General features: G+C 49.4%; 1 protein-coding gene across 4 annotated transcripts in view; it reads right to left on the bottom strand.

Annotated features, from left to right (window-relative positions):
• Positions 1 to 827: 827 nt before the first annotated feature.
• Positions 828 to 21,914, bottom strand: part of CYTH1 (cytohesin 1) — a 76,086-nt gene continuing 54,999 nt past the window's right edge. For 3 of the 4 annotated variants that reach the window (XM_069541991.1, XM_069541990.1, XM_070289214.1), the window contains exons 3-13: positions 20,798 to 20,862; positions 18,596 to 18,662; positions 18,203 to 18,321; positions 17,832 to 17,912; positions 15,857 to 15,969; positions 14,944 to 15,092; positions 14,454 to 14,565; positions 9,193 to 9,269; positions 5,594 to 5,665; positions 4,558 to 4,712; positions 828 to 2,710 (exon numbers count right to left, since the gene is read on the bottom strand). In XM_069541991.1, the coding sequence (XP_069398092.1) occupies positions 2,632 to 2,710; positions 4,558 to 4,712; positions 5,594 to 5,665; positions 9,193 to 9,269; positions 14,454 to 14,565; positions 14,944 to 15,092; positions 15,857 to 15,969; positions 17,832 to 17,912; positions 18,203 to 18,321; positions 18,596 to 18,662; positions 20,798 to 20,862 (1,089 nt within the window). In that variant the 3' untranslated portion in view covers positions 828 to 2,631. Of the gene's footprint in view, positions 2,711 to 4,557; positions 4,713 to 5,593; positions 5,666 to 9,192; positions 9,270 to 14,449; positions 14,566 to 14,943; positions 15,093 to 15,856; positions 15,970 to 17,831; positions 17,913 to 18,202; positions 18,322 to 18,595; positions 18,663 to 20,797; positions 20,863 to 21,914 lie in introns of all 4 variants that reach the window. The other variant, XR_011246845.1, reaches the window with a different exon arrangement.

Raw genomic sequence — 21,914 nt, 5'->3', positions numbered from 1 at the left:
TCTACACGGTGCTTTCTGGTGAGCCACCAGCCAAGGGGACAGGCTAGGGCTTGTCCGTCTCCTTACCCTGTGATGCTATGCTGAGTATCTTCTGGGCTTTTGGGTTCTACCTCACTGTGACTCTTCCCTGGCATTATGGAGGCACATCTGGAAACTGAAATGATACTGAAAAGGTATTATTAAGGCTGAAGGCACATTCCTTGATCTTAATAAAAGTTGATGTCTGGAGAGACTGTCATAGAGAATGAAGTAATTCAGAAAGAGAAAAACAAGTACTATATAATACTGTTTATATGTGGAATCTAGATACGCACACACCAAGCAGGGGAAGGAAGGCTGGGATGAACTGAGAGACTGGGGTTGACACAGACGCGCCACTATGTATGAAACAAGTAACTAATGAGGACCGGCTGTATAGCACAGGGAGCTCTACTCAGTGTTCTGCGGTTCCCTAAGTGGGAAGGAAATCTGGAAAAGAAGGGGTGCACTTCGCTGATGCCCTTTGATTCACTCTATTGTACAGCAGAAACTGACACATCATTATAAAGCAACTATAACCAATAAAAATTAATAAAAGAAAATAAAGTCAATGTCTGACACTGGTTTCTGCTTCCACAAAAGGGGGGAAATCACTAGGCTACTCATCTTTCTTGCTCGGTTCTTTTACGGAAGACAGCACCATCCTCCCCACTTCCGGTCTTTACCGTCACTAGACCTGGCCTGGGTGAGGTTCAGGCGACACACCCACCCTCACGAGCGCAGTGGACAGGCCCCTTCCCTCTCAGGGCCCCATCGGGCGAGAAGCAATGCCACAGGTGACAAAGGGCTTTGGGCAGGTGTGGAGTTTATTTGCTGCAGTTCCTTGGCGCTAGTTTACAATGCAAAAAACAAACAAAAAGAAATTGGAATAATAATTATAATTTTTTAAAAACCCTGTCAACAACTTTCAGTCATTTCTTTATATTTTGACAAAACTTTTTTTTAAAACAAATACAAAATAATCTAAAAGGAGAAAAACTATACATGGATTATTTACACCTCTGATAAATAGACTAATACTGATCCAGGTGCCTCTCTGTCTAAGTAATGTTCACGAGAACCCGGGCCAAGGACTCAGATCACCAGAGGGGCTCCGGCACCGGCCCAGACTCCCTGGATCCCGGTGGCCCCGCTCTGGCTCTCTCACCCAGAAAGGTCAGGTTACCAGCCTGGACCCCCTTCTGTCACCTTCACAAGCTCCAGCATTAAAACGCTTGAAGCCACTCCAGGGAGGACCGACACAAAGGTGGGGCCCAGAAAGCCCCCCAACTGCCCTTTACCAAAGCTATTTCCAGAGATGCGAGCCTGCCTGGAAGAAGTTGGAGGAGTCGGGGTCACACAGCCTGGGAGGTGTCTGGCGACGACGGCCCGGCCGGCCCTGCTCTGCCTGGACTGGGTGCTGGGCCCGGATGAGAGTCCCTGAGAACAGCAGGAGAGCGGTGGCTGCGGCTCCTTCCGGCCATGCGTCAGGAGCGGGGCCGAGCCCTCACCCCCTGGCTCCCCCCGCCCTGACCCTGCCGCGCAGGTGAAGGCCTGCTCCCCTCCGAGGGCCACCACTAAACCCACGGCGTGGTCCAGGTGAGGGCCAGTTCTGAGGCAGAGAAGGCTGAAGCCCTCAGGTGATCGGGTCAGACCTGCTCCTTCCTCTAAAACGAGGACTGGAGCGTAGGAGCAGAAGGAAGAAAAACCAAATAAGAAACAGGTCATCCCAGAACCTCTGATGGGACTGCCTTCCTCACAGTTTTGGTTATTAGGTATGTAGCTCAAGGAAAGATGCTGACTTTCTATTTTAAAGCCCGACAAGAATGACTCCTGAAAGAGAAAGAAGAGCGCAGGCGGCAGGCGGACTCCCTTCTCCCGGCAGTGCTCCCCAAGCACCAGGAAAGACAAGCACTGACTGGAGTGGCTGGCGCTGCCCTGCAGACCCCGAGGCTGTCCTCGACGCGTGGCCCCCTCCACCCTCTCGCCACCCCCTCTCCCACCCAGTCAAGCCCCCATGAGCACGGGGAGGCAGTCTGCCCAGCCCCTGCCCTGGGCTGACACCTGCAGCAGTGGTCCAGAGAACTTCTCCAGGGAGAAGCTTCCCGAAGCACATGGGACAGAACGCATCTGGACAGCTCTACTTTCTCTCTTTCTTTAAAAAACAAAAATATATCTTTATAGTATGTGGCTTCTCTTCCATTCCCCCTTTTTCCTTAACATATAATAAGATACAAATACACGTATTTATGGTGCAGGGTTGAAGGCTTCTTCCCAGGGAATAACCGAGAGGTAAACGGTCGGCTCTGAGCTCTGCTCTCAGACCCGCTGAGCAGAGACCTGTGGGGGGTGGCCTGGCCTACAGGAGCTCTGTTCTTTTTTAGAGAGAAAGGCTCAAAAGCCAAGTGTGAAGGCGTCAGGCCCCCTTCCTCAGGGGTGACCACCTACCCTTCTCCCACTTAAAAAAATTAGCAAAAGCTGAAGCTAGTCTCTAGGAATTCAGGGTGATGCCTGGCCAGACGCTCCCACTCTGTTGGAGGCTCGGCAGCCACCCTGGGCCTCACTGGCTGGGAAGCACTCGCCGGGCATGTGGGCCCCGCTGGCTGTGCAGACTCAGTGTCTTTTCGTGGAGGACACTTTCTTCTTCCGTGCGGCCAGCATCTCGTAGAAAGGGTCCCTGCTGATGGCCGCCCTGCAGCACAGAAAAGGAGAGAAATCAGCGGGGACCGAGGAAGAGGAACAGGAGATACAACCCCAGGCCAGGGCTTCCTAGTGGCAGCCGTGCCCACACACTCCCCTCAGCCGCCTGACCGTCCTTGTAAAGGCCACGTTGTGGCATAAGCCTTCACTGGACCCACACGTGGCGCAAAAGACAAGTCTTGAGGGAAATGAGGTACAGGTAACAAGGTAACTGTGGGGCGCTTGTTGCCTGTTTTAACCAATGAATCAATTTAAGTTCAGGAGTCCTCCACACCTCACAGCTGTGCTCTGACTCAGGGAAACCATCGTGATGCTTCAGTTCTGTGATGACAGTGGCATCCGTCTGGAGCAGTAACTGCCACATACCCTGTGTGTCACCTGGCATGTGGTGCACCTGGCTGGCAGCCGCAGTCTGTACTGAGCAACTTCTGAGTCCCCAAGTGCACCAGCTCAACAGCCAAGACCCGTCACTGGGCAGCAGGGGCCTGAGCAGCGGCCAGTGGACTGCCCGGCATCCACAGCCCGGTGGGGAGAGCGCCCGGGCAGCCCCCACACTGGCCCCAGAGGCACCTGCACAGGCGGTGACGGCAGGCCAGGGCTCCCTGCTGCCCCTTTATACCAGTCATTCTCCACTTTCAAGCGAGCTGTGATCCACAGCTTGAAGTTTCATTTGCTTTTCCAGAGAAGTGGTTATTCCAAGTGCCGACAGTTTCCGGGCTTGTCCCAAGCCCATGTGACTGCGGACTCTGCACATGACCAGGCGCACAATGGCTCCTGTGAGCTGACCCGGCCCTGTTCACAGAGAGGACATGTGCATGGGAGGCAGGACCTGGACAGGGCCGGGACATGTCCCAAGGGACTCTGCCATGTGGAGAGGCCTGACCACGTGGAGAGGTCGGGAGGGAATCCTGCTTCCGTCTTCGGGGCATCAGGGCAAGGAGTCCACCTCAGCTTCCTGGGTGGACCAGCCCCCAGGGGCGCCACGGGACACGCGACATGCTCAGGTCTCGAGGCCCCGCCCAGCTGCACATGCAGGTGTGCCCCCCGCGCCACCCTCACTCCGGCCCTGGGGACACCCGGGAGACGGCTGGGTCACGCCTGAGGAACGCAGCACCAGTGGCGAGAGTGAGGACGTGCTCCCAGGAGGAGGAGCCATGGAGACAAGCATGGTGATGGGCAGTGGGCATGACGGTGGGGGGGACAGGGTTCGCAGAAGCCCCGGGGGGAGTGGAGAAGAGGGGCTGCAGCAGGATACCTCCCCTGTGATAAAGTCAGTGACAGGCAGAGCAGGGACCAGGAAGAGCCCTGGATCTGAGAATCTGTTTACACCTGCCTTCTCCCAGACCTTCTCTTCTTCCCAGCTCAATGGGGAGAGTGGGGCTCTGCTTTATGACCCTGGATCATTGCCACATGACTTCGACAAGCGTTTACCATTTATCCTCAATAGGCCTCAGTTTGCCCATCTGTAAATGGGACAACAGCGTCTCGCAGGATTAAGGAATTATAAAAGGGATGGTTACAATTTCTGCTGAACTGTCACCATGAAGATGCGATCTGCTTCCAAAGACATGAGAAGGCCAGTCCGGCCAGTGGCGTCTGCGCATGTAAGCCTGCTCACCAGTCCCCTCCGTGGGGCCAGGAGCTGCTCTTGAGAAACCGACACGTGAGGTACTCTCTTAAAAATGTCCAAGGGTCAAGAATCCAGGGACCCAGTGAAAAGTCACCAAACTACCCACTCTGGATTGAGCACAAGGGGTGCTGAGGTGGGGCGGGCCGCACACAGGCAGCTGGGGCGTGACTATCTGAGACGCAAGGTCCAAGCTGTCACGTGTCACCTACTTGATGCACTTGATCCAGTCCTCCTTCTCCTCGGGGGTTGGGGCCGAGATACGGTAGACCGTGTGGTTGCCCTCAACCACGCGCCCATCAGCCTCCGTCTTACAGGCCTTAATCACTTGGTCTTTATTGTCGGGGATGTAAAGTTCAAAGCAGTTCTGAGAATTAAGAAAGAGAGAGCGAGTGATAAAGATCTAAGAAAGCTGCTGAACAAGGGGGAAAAAAAAGGTTCATTTATTTTCCAATTTTTATTAAAAAAAAAAAAGTTAATTTCTTTATTCTGACTTTCATAAAATATAGGAAACATACATTTCCTTTGGAAAAGAGTAGCCTAAAAATGGAATCCTGGAGAACATACATTGTATATAAATAGGTCTTACTAGCAAAGATACCAAGCAGATACACGTTAGCTCTACTCCTAAGGTATAGAAAATATGGAGATAACTGCAGGTAACTGAATGCCTTTTACAGCCAAGTCAGCAATACAACAATCCAAAACAAAGGAAAAATATTTATAAGCCATCTGAAGATCATAAAATAAGTGGCCCAATCATGAGAGCTTGCTAAAGCCTTTTAAGGCAGGACAATCCTACACCTCGTGTGATAGTTAGAAAATGACACTAAAGCAGACGGACAGAAAGAAGGACACTATTTAGTTGCTTTCACCTTTGCCTTACCTGTAAAGATAATTTTAAAGTTAGGCTAAACTAAATTAGTACTTTTGGAGTTTTTTGAAGTCCTTGGCCCTGGAGTAAGACGGGGGTGAGCACCAACCTTCCGCACATTAAGAGACCACGTCTGACTGACAGGTGGCCTCCGTCTATGCAGCAGGGGCTCAGCCTCCAAGGACTCGGCCCAGCACAGACAGTACTCTACTGCAGCAGTTGCCACTGAGAACAATATGCTTGTAAGGGGACCTGCACAGCCCTAACCGTGTTGCCCAAGGTCAACAGTAAACCTTTGTGACTTCATCTTGTGTTAAACAGTTGCTACGACCATCTCTTCTGTCCCCCTGAAGCAGCTCATCAAAAATACTCACTGGTTTTTTGGAGTCTTCCACCTCCCGGATGCTCAGATTCTCTAGCGGAATAATTCCCCGGGGCTCCTTGTCCTGCACGAGAGATGGAGAGAGACCTCACTGCTCGGCTTCCGGACCCCTGTCCTGTTGCCTTCACACAGTGGCTCAGCCCGACCTCTGTGCCCCCATGACCTGAAGCCCACAAAATCAGCGCTGGAGCCCACACCCTATGTTCTAAGACGAGAACAGGGTCAAGAAACATGTGGGTGTTGTCAGCACATCACAGACGAACCCCTACAGCAGAGAGGCCTTTGGAAGAGGTGCTTCCGCAGATGCTCTGAAAGCATGAGTGGGACAAGAGCTGTGGGTGGCCTTCCAGTGGGGAACGTGCAAGTCCCTTTCACACAAAAACTTCTTGCTTCTTTGCCTAACTCATCTTTCAAGCCTCAGTTCTAGTGTCAGCAAAGCTAGGAAGCCCCAGTCTTGCCGTGGGTGGCCCCGGTTCTGTGCCAACATCTGGACTACAGCTGCATCACATGTCACTACCTTATCACTACCTCCGGTCCCGTCTTCCTGCTCCAGGCTGTAGGATCCTCAAAGAGACACTGCCTGCCTGACAACGCCACCTGGACCAAAAAGGCGCCCCTGTCCAGGAACAGAGACTCCTGTCCAGAACAGAGCCCCGTGTCCCCTCACCCCCGACTAGCCCTCCTGCAGGGCTTTCCATCTCAGCCAAGGCCATTCCCACACCTGCTGGCACCTGAGCAGCAGCCTTCACCTCTTCTCTCAAATGTCCAGACACCAATGGCCACAGACTGTGTTCCAAGGTCAACAGTTTAACTGGGCCATGCCACACTTCCTGGAGCAAATGTTCCTAAAATACCATGTGCACCCTTCTGATCTGCAGACTCAGGTTTCTTTCTCCTTTTCAGGCTATAATCTCATGACCTGTCTTTGCATTTCCAGGTCCTAGTATTCTGGCACTGGGAGCATTCTCACCTGTTAGCTCTCTTTCCCATCCCCCGCCCCCCCAACATTTTATTTATTTGGCTGCACCAGATCTTAGTTGCAGCACGCAGGATCTTTAGTCGTGGCATGTGAACTCTTAGTTGCAGCAGGTGGGATCTAGTTCCCTGACCAGGGATTGAACCCAGGCCCCCTGCACTGGGAGCCTGGAGTCTAAACCACTGGATCACCAGGGAAGTCCCACTAACTGCTTTAATGCTTATCTTTCAATCTCTGGGGCTGTCTCAAGCCTTTTCTCCAGAACAGGAATTACATTTCTGGCTGCTGCTGCTAAGTCGCTCCAGTCGTGTCCGACTCTGCGACCCCATAGACGGCAGCCCACCAGGCTGTCCCTGGGATTCTCCAGGCAAGAACACTGGAGTGAGTTGCCATTGCCTTCTCCAACATTTCTAGCTAATCATGCCTTAAAGTTTTAACTTATTTGTTAATAAGTTATAATTCCACAATTATATAGCTATATTTTGAATATGCAGTTTTGATTCTTATTTGTTTTTAGCCTGAAACTTCTGGAGGGTTGGATATTTTGTATTCTGGCCACTTCAGACCCTCAGGAGAGGAGTGAGTGGAGGGAGTGCCCTCCTCAGCCACCCTGAGCCCTGACTCTCCCCTGAGGCTGCTGGTATCCAGCCTGTGTTGGAGCTGACGTGTACTGCAGACCCTCCACGGACAGTCTTCTCACATGAACACACACTTGGAGCTCTTACTGATAGAGTGAGTCCTGTTTTTCCACTTTACCCTGGTTTCTACCCTCTCTACTCCTCCATCCAAAGGGAAGAACTCCTACTGAGTTTGCTTCTCCCAGACTTGGGCACGGGGCGGGGAGGTCTGGGGTTAGTCGTGCCTGGCCGCACAGCAAGGGCCCTTCTGCCAAATAGGAAGCGTGCTGACTGAGTTCTGCCTTTTCCTTATCCGGCTGCTTTGTTCCCACTTATTTCTACTAGATTTTCCCTCTTTATTAGGTAATTCCATGAGGACGTCTCCACCTACCATCTTAAGCCCGAGGCTCCCCCGTCAGCATCTTTGGGAACGTTTTCTCTGGTTCCCACTGCCTGATAAAATGCTGATGCACTGCTAGACTGAATTCAGGTAACACCAGCATGGTCGGCATCATTTCAAGAACCACAAGATTCTAGAATCTCACTGCACTACCACTGAGACTACAGGGGACCTAGGGGTGCACTGCTGGATGCCTGTATTGAGTTCATTTTAACCCAGAGACCAGTGGAAAAAGATCTAAACAATTTAGAGATGTCATCAGTCTAGAAGAAAAAGGGCAATACATGTCGGGGGAACGGGGGCAAAACAAAAGGAAATTTACCAAATTGTTCATAGTGGTACTTTGATGGGGTGAAAAAAATGTTTGTACTGTTTTTGGTATTTGAAATACATTACTTTCACGTTTGAAGGGATTTTCGCTGCAGAACTTCTGTGGCAGGAGTTTAGCCAGTCACATGCAAAATCCTGGTCCGTCTTCCTTGGAAACTGCTGAGTGGCTGAGCCACCAGCTGACACTGTCAGGACTCTCACTCCCAGGTGAGAAGCCACATCCACACGCTGTCTACCAGCTGAAGAACCACCGTGCGGGACACGGAGGAACCTGCTTACCCCCAAGCTGCAAAGGGCCAGGCGTGGACCTGCCTCCCGGCTCCCACTGAGCGTCACACAGACACTGCCGGGACTCCTGTCCCATGGCGCCCCGCCTATATCACACAAGACACTTCTAAAACCCTCCTTCTCGCAGGAGGATCTCAACTGCCCTGATTTAGGCAAGACACCCTCCAGTGCTGCCAGCAGTATGTGTTTCCTCTCCCGATGCCCAGGAACAGGGCAGAAACAAGGGCGCCCAGCCGTGGGAAGCCTGTCTGAGAGGGCTCCAATCTGAGCCCACCAACCTGCCAGGCCTCCTGGGGGCTCTGTTACAGGGAGCTTCAGAAAAGGTTTTACTGTACAATCTTTATGCTCATAGGTCTTGTTACAAATGGGACTTGTATGTAACAAGTATTTGTATTGTGTTACAACTTCATTCCCACTGAATAAAAACCAACAAACTTTTCAATTTAGGTGAAGGCCAGCTCCTTAAGACTCCAGGTAGTCTGCAGCTCCCCCATTCCGTTTGCTTTCTTTTCCCCTGTTACACAGTGTGCCCTTTGGCCGTTCCTTCTAAATCAAGTGCTTCAGTACTCCAGCTGCCACAGATGCGCCTCCTCCAAATCACAATTACCTCTGTCTCCCTTTCAGTGGGGCCACAGACTCTCTCCTGGCCATGAATCCAAACTCATTAGCTGGGCTCCATGCCCCCTTTCTAATGCCATGTATGACGTTCTCTGCCACTGTCTCCCAGCCAGGCACCAGCTGTCCCAGTTGAAAATTGGACACTGGCTCTGAAGTATGGTTCCTGTGGCCAGACGCTGCACACCACACCCATGCCCCAGTTTTGAGACCCCTCGTAGCCCTCCCACTTCACTTAGACTCTTCTCCCGCCCTAAGATGCAGCATCTGACTGTCGCCCCACCTCCTCCAATCTTATCTGATTAGAGCTGCTTAACCACAAGGCCTGGCCCACCCCTTGTCCCAGCCGACCAGCAGGCGCTCACCGTCGTGTATTCAAAGTAGTAAAGGCAGTTGTCAGTCAGAATGAACCAGCGTCTTTTCCAGGTCTTTACCCTGCCACCTGGAGAGCAAAGAGAGATGCGTATTGGATAGGAGTCCACGGGCCAGGGTGCGGGATGAGGAAGCGAAGGCAGGGCGCCAGGAGGACACTGAGACCATGGCAGATTTACATCAGTAACGAGACACAGAGCCAAAACGGAAGCACCTTTCACAGTGTGAAAGTCTGTGGGAACAAGCAGAGCAAGCAAGTCGGGTGGCCCCCTGCAGATGACATCAGGACAGCAGATGAGCGCACGGGCTGGGGAGGGAGCCGGGACAGTGATGAACCAGAGAAGCATCAGCAGAAGCCTATGGATGCAGTGGAAATGGGCGCACACAGAGAAGGGGAGAGGGTCAGCCCCCTGGCCACACTACACTGCCAGTCCACCAGCCCAGGGTTTTATCAGAAGAGGGCAGGAGAAGAACTGGGAAGTACGACATCTTAATCCCCTTACAATCAAATCCAGTCTTCCTGGAGCAAGGAACCCACAGTCCTGCAGTTTCACCTTTTAGCCCACCTTCTTGATGGTAGTATGTTTCTACTCTGGCTTTTTAGGTTTCTGGGCCAGTGTCCTAAATTCCCCCAGAGTCCTGGGTGGGAAAAAGCAGGATTCCTGGAACAGGGAAGAATCCACTGGTAGGCTGAGGTACCTATTCAACTGTGGACTTCTCACCAGAAGCTTGAAACAATAATAACTGGAGGAGGAAGCCATGAGCCAAGTGAGCTCTCAGGGGTGGCGGTGAGCTGGTGGAGGCGCCCTCAGTCCTTTTAAATGTTGCTCAATCGAAGGAAACATCAGAGTCATGATGTCCTGAGACGACGTGAAGGAAGGGAAACCACCGTGACCTTGGCGAGGGAAGGCACACCCTGTTCTCAGCCCGACTCTGAGCAGTCGTTCTCCTCAATGCACACTGGGTCCAGGAAAAGTTTTCTGAATACCAACCAAATGAAAGGCCTTCACGTGGTTAAGATATGCAGGCCGTTTCACAAACACCTCATGCTGCCCTGGACAGGAGGTGCGCTCTCTGCCAATGTGACCTACAGAGAGCACTGCTTCTCCGATCCTCACAGAAAACAAGGGCCACAACGTGTGAATCCAATGACCCCAGTCATGCTTCCTCGCTTGCCCCTCACCCTCAACAGATGAGCAGGGGCTTCAGAGGGAGCGTCTCCAGCTTCCAGGATGTGGCTTCGCCCTCACTCCTGGTTTCCTCAAAGGATCTGCTTGCTGGAGCAATGCAAATCCTGTCCCAGAAATAAAGGGTCCAGCACAGGTCCCGGCAGCAACTCTGAGGGCTACCCGACTTCTGGGCTCCTGGCACGGCTCTGCTTGGGTGCCCAAACTCTGAGAGGTTAAGCGACTGATCGTGAACTGCCGAGGTTTCTCAATGGCACAGACCTTGGTTAGGGAAGGAGCTTGGCCGTAAGCCAGCACGGGCTACGCCCCCCACCCCGCATCCCCTGTCCCGTGCTGGTGTCAAGCAAAGACTGACTCTCTCCCCAGTAGCGACTGCCAGCTTCTGTGAGCACGTGCTTCTGGCCCCTGAGGCCCTAGGGCATGAATCAGGAAAACCATGGATGGAAATATGACATGCATGAGGAAATGGGAGAGGCTGGGCAGAACCAAAATAAATAAGGAGAAGGAAGACAAGGATATACTTAGAACTTGAGCTGATTCGCTGTGAAAAGGAAGCCCGCCCCCGTCAGCATCTGAGGACATGGCTCTTCTGCCTCTTGGACCTGCACCCCACGTGGGGCACCCCCCACAGAACACCTCAGCCCACGCCCACTGCCGTGCGCTCCCTTCACAGGACCACCCCGGGGGCCCTCGGATCTTGGGAGGTTGTGGAAGAGGGGTCAGATGCCAAAAGGAGGTAGACAGGAGGAAATCTAGGACAGAAAGCAAAGCCGGACAAAGCCTCTCCCTGGCGATGAAAGCCTGGCTATTTCCCAACGACCTGCTGCGTTAACGAGCTCCTACCATGGAGCATCGCGCGGTCCCAGGGGCACATATTATGTTGGAAGGAAAACAGACATGAAACAAGCAGACAGACCGCTGCGCGCACCTAAGACAGTCCCTGAGGAACTCACAGGACCACTGCCCAGCCCGCGGGCCTCCACCCCATAGATACAAAGGCCTGACTCTGCCTCCCCGGGAGCTGGGAACCACCTGACAAGGCCCCAAAACGTTTTATACACATCAGTGTTGGGGCCGTTCTTTCCTGTGTGGCTCTGCTCAAGCGCCTCTGGAGCAGACATCCAGGGACTCCTCAGCTGGAAAACATGTGCCCCGAAACCAGCAAGGGGAGGGCAGACACCAGCGACATAACTAAGAGGCCAATTTGGGGGTCTAAACGATGACTCATTGAAAGAGAGGCGGGATAAAAACAAAACATAAAAAACAGAGCCGAGGTTGTAATGCCCTCCCCCCAAACAGGAAATTAAACGGAAGGCCTTCAAGAAGGGGTTTTGGGGTTTTTGTCTTTTTTTTAAAACCTTACTTGGCCTCATTCTGAGTTTAAGAAACATCATTTCCCTTTTTCATGCAAAGGCAAATGTCCTACGTTGTCTAACTTAATTCTTTTCCTAGTTTGCTTCTCCGGTCATGGGAGGTGTGCCAGAAGTACATGGCCGTGGGAGTCACTTCCTTCTCCTCCTCCTTTTCTCCATTTGAGAAATCTCGGAAATTCATAGGTGCCAATTTGAATCAACAATATAGCGTCCGCCTGACCAATAAAGTCCAAGAGAGAATCCAGTGGCTGCTTTGCTTGCTTTTATAGACCCGCTCTTACTGTGTTTTCTTACACTACTGCCCTCAGGAAAGGTCAAATTATTCCACATCTGGGCCCAGCTGTTGGACACACCGTGCACCACCTCTACCAGGGAAAGATGAAAATCCCTCCACACCCCCAAGCCTGACCAGTTCCCGAGGGACTGTATGGTTAAGTTAGAAGCAGCATTAACACTACCACCAGCAATTAAAAAACAAAATAACCAAAAATAACAAAAATAAGAAAACGCTGCAGCGATTACAGTGGCCTGGGCAGAGCGAGCGAGCAGGGTTGAGGGGATTACATACCTCCTGGAGTTTGGGGCAAGGAAAAGGAGAGCCAAAATCATGGAAACATACAAATGAGGGAGAAAAGAAAATTAAAACAAAGAAATTAAACCCGACTCCTTAATCTTAAGGTGCACTGTATTAGTCATTCATGTCTGCCGGGGTGGGGGATGGGGACATAAAAACAGCCACGGGGCAAACGCCGCTGTCGGGCGTGGGAATAAGGGGTCTGCCTCGTCTGCCATGCCCTACCTGGTAAAGGCAAGATCTGAGGCACCACCCAAATCCTGGCCCCAAAGATGCCACCGATCAGTTCTCACCGAGCTGACATTTATTACTATATCCAGAATCCAGAGCAAACACAGTGAAGATCACTTTGGGAAAAATTAAATGTCTCTCTTGGGATGGCTACTCCTTTTTAAAGTGTTGTGTGAAAATGCACACTCACAAGCCTGTGAATACATAAGTACATATGTGTATACACAAGAATACACATTCTTACAGTCATATGCGTACACAGACATACACATACAACTACAGACGGCCGGAAGGCCCGCCTTCCGTGGCACACACATGAAGGGGTGATTCTAAGTGTGCTACGATGAAAACACGACAGGAAGAGTTTAGGAGGGTTTGGTGGAGGTTCAGAAAAAGTAATGCAATGACCTAAAAATGAGTTTCACATTTAGTTAAATTTTTTTCTTCTTTAAAAATATGGGATGTCTCATGAATTTACATGTCATCATGGTGTAAGAACCAAGATAATCTTCGTACTGCTCTAAATTTAGTATCCGGGCTGTCAAAGCTAACACTTAGTATTAGCATTTAAACAAATCTCACTGGAGGGGAAAGCAAACCCAAACTTGGATATACTTCTTAACATTTCCAGCAGGTTTCCTTTTAACTCTGTCCACTTAGCAATCAGGACGCAGAGTAGAGTGGCTGCCTCTGGGGTAAGTAATTTTAGAGCCTTGCCTTCAAAGATCCTTCTGGCTTAAATATATACGGTATGCTGACCAATTTGAGAGACATTAAAAACTCTGATCAGTGAGGCAGTGCTTTAAGGAGAATTTATGAATTAAGTCATTATGTATAAACACAAGGACTTAGGATTTTAAAAGGGGATACAAATCCTCCTGAACGAGACAAAAATTGAAGATTCCATTTCAGCACTTCCCAGATGTGTCAGTAATAGCCTAGAGTATAATAAGGACTTCTAATCTCACTGGGACCTACAGCTGGAATGGTGACAGGAGGATCATTCCAATGACACCTTCTGAGAATGCAGGAACCCATCAAAAGGCCAAGGGAAAAGAGAACAGAGGAATGTGCCCTCTCAGTGGCCAAAAATTAGCATCATTATGTCTGGGGGCTCTCTCTGCATGCTGAAACTGTCAATGAAACAGTCACAGGTGCAGATGAGTGTGCGTAAAAACCTACTGGTCCTTTTGGTCACGCCTGTCCCTCTGATGGCAGATCATGGCCACACAGCTCAGCAATACCAGCTCACTTTTGGCAGAGGGAACAGGAGCAATTTTTAGTTTTTCTGAATGAACAAAATCATTAATGTGGCTGATCTGGATTGGAAAGGAGGGGGGAAAAAAAACCAGCGCCCAAGAATGAGTAAGAGTGCCGTGGATTACGCTGCAGCCAGGGCCCTGGGTTTGCCATGCATGCTGCCTGTGGGGAGCCAGATGCAGAAGGAGGTGATGATGCACTGGGGGTGGGGGAGGCGGGAGCACTGGGCACAAACTTGTGATGGGAAGTAGAGAGATGGGCACAGCTGGCCACCCTCCCAGTGGTCAGGGGGGCTGGGGAGGGAAAAGGACGAGGTCCTCGGGGAACCGCCTTGAAAACGAACCCTCCTCAATCCACCCCAGAGAGGAAACGTGGAGCGCAAATACCCGTGGGCAATATTTATGTGGGCAAGTCTGTCCCCAGGAGTCTGTGTGTCCCGTGGGGCGCTGGCCATGCCTTCACTGTCTTCTGGGAGGCAATTCTGTTAGAACAGTAGGAACTCATACCAAAGTCTCTTCTTAGAGCCTCCTGTACCAAACCCCCTTTCCCCATAGTGCATGCCCGGGTGTGCACACACACGTCCTTTCTAAGCGTCTGTAAGGAGCCCTGACCCAGAGGGCATCACTTACCGAGCTTCAATAGCCAGCCTTCTCGGTCTGGGTTGAAAAAAGTGTGGGTGAGGTCATTCCCATCATCTTCGGGGATTTTAAAGGGTTCATTTTTTATGCTCTCATACAGATTCTGGAAGAAAAGATGACGCTGCATGTCTCCGATCCTAGAAAGACCTCTCCCCCCGCCTTTTCCGTCACTCGTGCAACAAGCACCACTGCGTGCTGTGCACTGGTGGCACCAGAACCCCTCTGCCTTCAGTGCCCAGAGACAAAAGAGACAGAGGCCTAGCCAGGGAGCAAGAGAGATGCGAGAGCAGCCTGACCTCCACTTGAGCCTTAGGTCTCAGAGTCACAGATCACTCTCCCCAACTGATTCCTCGCTGGGCCTCGCTACTAGTTTCTTAATGCAATTTATGTAGCTGAGTGGATGGTCCGAGCAGACACTGGATTAACCCCACGTCCATCAGCATCGCCTGAGCCCATGGCCTTGAAGGAGAGCTGAGCTCACCCGGAGCAGCTCCTCGGGCAGGTCTCCCCCATCGTTGATGCCTCGATTCATGGCTATGAACCTCTCCACGGTGGGCTTATCTTTGACATTGGGGTTATGCAGGCTGGTGTTCAACATGATAATGGCAAATGAGAGGACGTAACAAGTGTCTAAAAGGGAAAAACAAAATCCAGTCAGAAACATCCCACCAGAAAGAACAAAAAGCACCAGGTGAGACTGAGAATGCAAAGCAGTGCTCTCAAAAGAGTAAGCAAAATCCACGCATCTGGGTACACTCTAACTGCAAAGGGCAAGGCATGAGAAAGAATGTAAAGCATTCACGACTTAAAAGGGTTTTATTTTTTTCAGACTGTGTAAGAAGAACATGTACAGAAAAGCACAATATATGAAAAAGAACATATAAACTACCTATAATCCCACTACCTAGGAATAACTTATTTTGCTTTCTTACACAAATGTGACTATGTGTAATGTATCACAAAATGTACCTCAGAGGTTTGACAGAAAACAGCCAAATTCTGTAAAGTGATTATCTTTCAATTAAAAAATAGATAAATTTTTTAAAAATATGAACCTCAGAGATACATAATGTAACATGTCAGAATTACAACAGATACACAGTTTTGAGGTCTGCTTTTTGGCCAATCTTATTAGCATTTTTCCATGTCAATAAAGCCTCTTTATAAAAACATAATTTTTAATAGCTGTACACTTCATAATTCAGAGGTGCCCTTACTTAGACGCCTACTACCTTACTGGCAGACGTGGACAGTTTCCAACTTTTTACCATTACAAACACCATTTAAAGTGATGTTCTTAGGCAGGAACCCAACCCCTCTGGTTTTGGGATGGCCCAGTGCCTAGCAGAGCGCCGGGCAGGCGCTGCCAGCCCCGGGAGGGGACGCGCGCGCACCTGTGGACTGGAACACCCCATGGTTGCACTGACAGTAGCGCTGGGCGAACGCCTCCATCATCCGGTCGATCTTCTGGGCCTCTCCCGGCAGCCGGAAGCTCCATAGGAACTGCCTGCGGGTGAAGACAGGGTGTGTTACGGCACTGGGGGGGGACACCCTGTGTGTGAGAGCTTTCTGCAGCCAAGGGAGATGTCGGGGGCTTCAGCCTTCTGTCAGATGCAGGCTAACCACTCCACATCTCTGTCTTCTCGATAGGAGGGAATGTATTTATGAAAAGAAAAAGAAAGAAAAAGATTTTCCTATTCAAAAGAATGGTTCACCTCGTCAGACTGATACATAAGAACTCCAATTAAAAGAACTCCAATTTCCAGAAAGAAAAAAAAAAAAGACATAGCAGGAAAAGAGATTTTCTATCAAAGCAGTCATGACTAAGCCCTTTAAGTCAAACAGAAACCCGCAGCCAACAGGTTTAATTCTGGATTTTTTTTCATCTACCTAAACAACAACACAAAACATGATATTATTTACTGTTAAACAGCAATGAAAATACCAAATTACAATTTCTCAAAAAGCACAAGGGAACTAGATTTAGCAAAAAAAAATTAGATGTTGACTTTTTTCCTTCTAAAATGAAGGGCACACTACCTATTTCCTGTTCCAGGGCAAGAAATTTAAACGATTTTCTTGAGTGAAATTGGGAAATATTCAAAGTGGAAATATTCATCAATTTCCAAACGTTAACTGAAAGATCTGAGGAAGAGTTTTACAAATTTTGCTTTCAATTTAACCCCCTTTAACCAGGTCAGGAAGCAACAGTTAGAACTGGACATGGAACAACAGACTGGTTCCAAATAGGAAAAGGAGTACATCAAGGCTGTATATTGTCACCCTGCTTATTTAACTTATATGAAGAGTATATCATGAGTGAAACGCTGGGCTGGAGGAAGCACAAGCTGGAATCAAGATTGCCGGGAGAAATATCAATAACCTCAGATATGCAGATGACACCACCCTTATGGCACAAAGTGGAGAAGAACTAAAGAGCCTCTTGAGGAAAGTGAAAGAGGAGAGTGAAAAAGTTGGCTTAAAGCTCAACATTCAGAAAACTAAGATCATGGCATCCGGTCCCATCACTTCATGGCAAATAGATGAGGAAACAGTGGAAACAGTGGCTGACTTTATTTTTGGGGGCTCCAAAAGCAGATGGTGATTGTAGCCATGAAATTAAAAGATGCTTACTCCTTGGAAGGAAAGTTATGACCAACCTAGGCAGCATATTAAAAAGCAGAGACATTATTTTGTCAACAAAGGTCTGTCTAGTCAAGGCTATGGTTTTTCCAGTGGTCATGTATGGATGTGAGAGTTGGACTATAAAGAAAGCTGAGCGCCGAAGAATTGATTCTTTTGAAGTGTGGTGTTGGAGAAGACTCTTGAGAGTCCCTTGGATGGCAAGGAGATCCAACCAGTCCATCTTAAGGAGATCAGTCCTGGATGTTCATTGGAAGGACTGATGTTGAAGCTGAAACTCCAATACTTTGGCCACCTGATGCAAAGAGCTGACTCATTTGAAAAGACCCTGATGCTGGGAAAGATTGAAGACAGGAGGAGAAGGGGATGACAGAGGATGAGATGGTTGGATGGTATCACCAACTCAATGGACATGAGTTTGGGTAAACTCTGGGAGTTGGTGATGAACAGGGAGGCCTGGCATGCTGCAGTTCATGGGGTCACAAAGCATCAGACATGACTGAGAGACTGAACTGAACTGAACCATCCAATCATTTCAATCACATATACTCAAATCACCACCCAAGGTACAACTTCACTAAAACACCAGGTGGTGCAGGACCCATGGGGTCGCAAAGAGTTGGACACAATCAAGCAACTGGACTGAACTGAACTGAACTGTGCAGGACAGATCTACAACCAAAGACCCGTCTCCCTCAACAAGGTACTGGCTGCAAACATACTCACCGTAGGGCCTGGACGAGGTTGAGATCGGTGAACTCATGCAGCTCCACAAATGCATGAAGAACTTGGATGTTAAACTCATCTCTAGCAAGAGAAACAGAAGACAGAAGTCAGACAATGACGCTGAGAATCCAAAGTCGTGCAGACCCCCAGTCAGGCTGCCCCCAGGCTGAGCACTGAGACCCCCCGCAGCCCAGGAGGCAGCCAAATGTTAGATGAAAGATCTGCAGCCTCTGTGTACTGGCTGAACACAGGATACCAGCTGCTGGACACCTCCACCTGTCCCGGGACAAAGCTCGGGGCATCTTGGAGTTTGTTTCTCTAGGTAACTGCCGCCCAACCTTCTCTACTGCAGGGGTCTCCGGAGGTCTTACCTCTCCCCCAGGTAGTCACCAATGGCTGTTTTGTTGAGCCCTTCCCCTTTATACAAGAACTGGGCAATGTCTTCACAGGTGTTCTTCAGCAGATCATTCTCTATTAAGAACTGGATCCCCTGGAAAGACAGCGAAGACACCAATAGTGCTTCAGACACCAGGAACATCCAGAAAGGGGGTGGGGGCCCAGGAAGAATTGGGTACAGCTGCTCTGCACACAGAGGAAGTGTCCAGTAAGTACTTCCTATGCTCTGCAGGAGGCAGGGCTCATGGCGTGAGCTGTACTCCATGAAAGGAAGGGAGTCTGTCTCAAATGCCCCAGGCTGCAGCTGACGATGTGGAAACTGCCACTTTACAGACTGCAGGCTCTGGCTGCTGGCTTTTGTCACTTACTTTTTTAGGATCCATGTTGAATTTTTTCCTGCCCATGGCTACCTGTTTGTTCCTCTGCATGTTCTTCCTGTAAAACAACCATCACAGCCACTTCAGTACTCTGGGTAATCGGCAATTTCTGAAAGACTGACATAACTCCCACATGTGTCAGTGGAGTGCAGTGATGTCTGAGATTTATCTAGGAAAGCTCAGGCACACTTGGGTCTAACTGTGGAAGGTCAACTGAAATCCTGACCCTGGTCCTAGGCTCCTTTGTTTCTTCTACTACAGTGGGTTTCTTTTTTTTTCCATGTCATTTTTGAAATTTTATTGAGGTATAATTTACATACCATATAACATACCCATTTTGAATGCACATCTGAACAATGTTTAATAAGTCTGCTGAGTTGGGCAACCATCGCCATAATCCAGCTTTAGAGCACTGTCATAGTTACATATTAACTATGTAAGTTAATAGCTCATGAATTCATCTGTTCATCCGTTCATCTGTTGGGGGACATTAATGCTAATTCCAGTTTGGGGCTATTTTAAATAAAAACACTATAGATGCCCTCATGCGTGTGGGTGTGTTCTCCTTTCTCCTGAGTAAATACCTGGGAGCTGAACTGCTGGGCACAGCAGGGGTATACGGTCAACGTTAGGAGGAACTGCCAGTCGGTTTTCCCCAGTGTTTACACCGCTTGTTCTCACCAGCTCTCAGCAACATGAGGCACCACCTGTCTATTTAACTCTGGCCATCCTAGTGGGTGTAAAGTGGCATCTCCTCATGACTCATGATACTGAGCATTTTTCACGTGTCTATTATACATGTAAAAGCGTTCATGGCGGTTTTTTGCCTGCTTTTTAGTCAAGTTGTCTTTTTATTAGTGAGTTTTATGTGCTCTTTCTATACAGATTCCAGATACAAGTCTTTTTTCAAATACAGGTAATGCAGGTCTTTTCCCCTTGTGTGAAGCCTGCCTATTCATTTCCTTTTTGAAACATTTATTTGGCTGCGCTGAGTCTTGGTTGCAGCACACAGGATCTTCAGTTGCGGCACGTGGGACCTAGTTCCCTGAGGTGAGGTGAGGCGAAGTCGCTCAGTCATGTCCGACTCTTTCTGACCCCATGGACTGTAGCCTACCAGGCTCCTCCATCCATGGAATTTTCCAGGCATGAGTACTGGAGTGGGTTTCCATTTCCTTCTCCAGAGGATCTTCCCCACCCAGGGATCGAACCCGGGTCTCTAGTTCCCTGACCAGGGATCAAACCCAGGCCCACTGCATTGGGAGTGCAGAGTCTCAGCCCCTGGACCACCAGGGAAGTCCCTATTCACTTCTTTTAAGAGTACCTTTTGTAAGAGCAGAAATGGTAAATTCTGACAAATACCAATTTGTCCATTTCTTTGAAGCAGCAATTTTTTTTTTTTTTAGTGGCAAGTAAGAAAGCTGTAATTCAGAACTGGCAAAGCAGAGACTGGACAGGATGAGCTGGCTGGTTTCTGCTGGACATGCAGCTTCACTAATCCACATGGCCCTGTGCACACAAGTTTAAAATAACAAAATCCAACGGTCTCCTGAAGCTAGACGGGGAGACTTAGGCTTAGAAAAATACAGACATGCAGTGAATTAGAAACAGCCCATTTACGACATTAAGCAGTTAGAAAATGGTCTGGGAACCTCATTCAAAATTAAACTCTCAAAGCAACTAACATTGCTTTAAGGAATGTTAAAGGAAAAAAAGAACCAGCAGACACGCCTTGGCACTTTGTGCTATAATCTCACTTCTACATTCTCTTAAGTGTTAGGGAGGCACAAGCAAACTTGCAGTGATGCCTAGACACAACTGGGCCTCCAGCCTTCTGGAGCTGCATCAGCAGCATCCGTTAAGCTTTTCCTTTACCCAAAGCAAAAAATGGAAACACTAAAATAGGAACCCAGTGGATAAGAGAAGAGAAGAAATAGTTCACACAACAATTTAAAGGCAGTTTAAGATTTTGGGGGAACCTGCCAAGTTCTCCAGTTCAGCCTTTCCAAAAACATCAAAAGCCTTCACATTCAGGAGTCCCTGCGCGGAAGGCAGAAAGTATGGCTACATACATGCTTGCTTAGAAAAGAAGGCAGAAGATGCACTTTCTCCTTAAGCACGTGGCATGGGCACAATTCTAGGCTGGCACTTGGCAATGCCACAACCACAAAACCACCCAGAAAAGGACAGACTCACCTCTCTTCTGTGGACCCCAGGCTTTCAATTTCATTAGCTACTTCTGCTATCTCATCCTTCAGCCTCTGCAAAACACACAGTCCAGAATCACCAGGAGGAAGATACAGATCAGAACAAAATCACCAAAATCTCCTGTAACTCGCTCTGACCAAAAAGTAAAACAGAGCAAACAAAATAAAGACAACGCCCCCCAAAACCTAAAAATTTCTGGAAAATCCGTCTGTTCAACAAATGTTTCTTGAGTTCCTATCAGACTGTAATCATTCTAGGGAATACAAAGAAGAGAAAGATAACATCCTGACCTCAAGGAGTTTACAGTCTAGGAAAGAAGTTTATAATCATATACACTATGTGAAATATGTATTTTCTACTGGAAAACAGCTGCCTGGACAGTCTGTCGCAGTGCATCTGCAGCTCACTGAAGCGGGGACAAACCAGGACAAACCAGTCCCCCAGGCACCCAGCTGCCCAGCCAGCAGTGCCTGTACTGGGCCAACACTGCCGCCAAGTGGCCGGCAAAGGGAACGCCACTCCTGGCTATGCCTTCCACCGCCTGCCCCATCAAGCAGGTCTGCACAGTGGAGAGTTCACTGGCGGGGCGCAGGGGCTTTGAGTGAAGAACTGCTACGCTTTTCCAGCATCTACCAGTGAGGAAGGACTCAAAGAACTAGGTAACAGCAAAGTACGCTCACACCAACACGGAGCACACCCAGTCTTTCCTCGACACGCTGCAGCTCGGGGTTACAGGGTGTGCCCCCTCCCTTCACTGCCCTTGGGCTTCCAAATATTTTACAGAGAATTCTAAAAGAAATGGCTTCCCAAGGCCTAAAATAATCCAACTAATGACAACGTATCAAGAGGTGCTTTCACTCCTATCTTACAGAAGAAGAAACTCAAGTTCAAAGAACCAAAATTCTCTCTCTAGAATTGCCCTGCCAGAAAATGACCACCAGGACGTGCATGTGGGTCTGCTTAGCCTGAAGTCACAGTCAGAAGACCTGGGGTCACTCTAGCCTGACAGCTGACCAGCTGGGTGCAGCTCACAGAGCACCCCACCCCCCCACTTTGAGATTCCATTCTCCCTTGTTGAGCAAAGCTGGTTGTCAATTCCTGCACC

Source organism: Ovis canadensis, chromosome 11 (assembly GCF_042477335.2).
Source record: "Ovis canadensis isolate MfBH-ARS-UI-01 breed Bighorn chromosome 11, ARS-UI_OviCan_v2, whole genome shotgun sequence".
Classification (NCBI taxonomy): domain Eukaryota; kingdom Metazoa; phylum Chordata; class Mammalia; order Artiodactyla; family Bovidae; genus Ovis; species Ovis canadensis.
The sequence above is the reverse complement of the archived record's forward strand: the minus strand, read 5'-3'. Positions and strand labels throughout refer to the sequence as shown.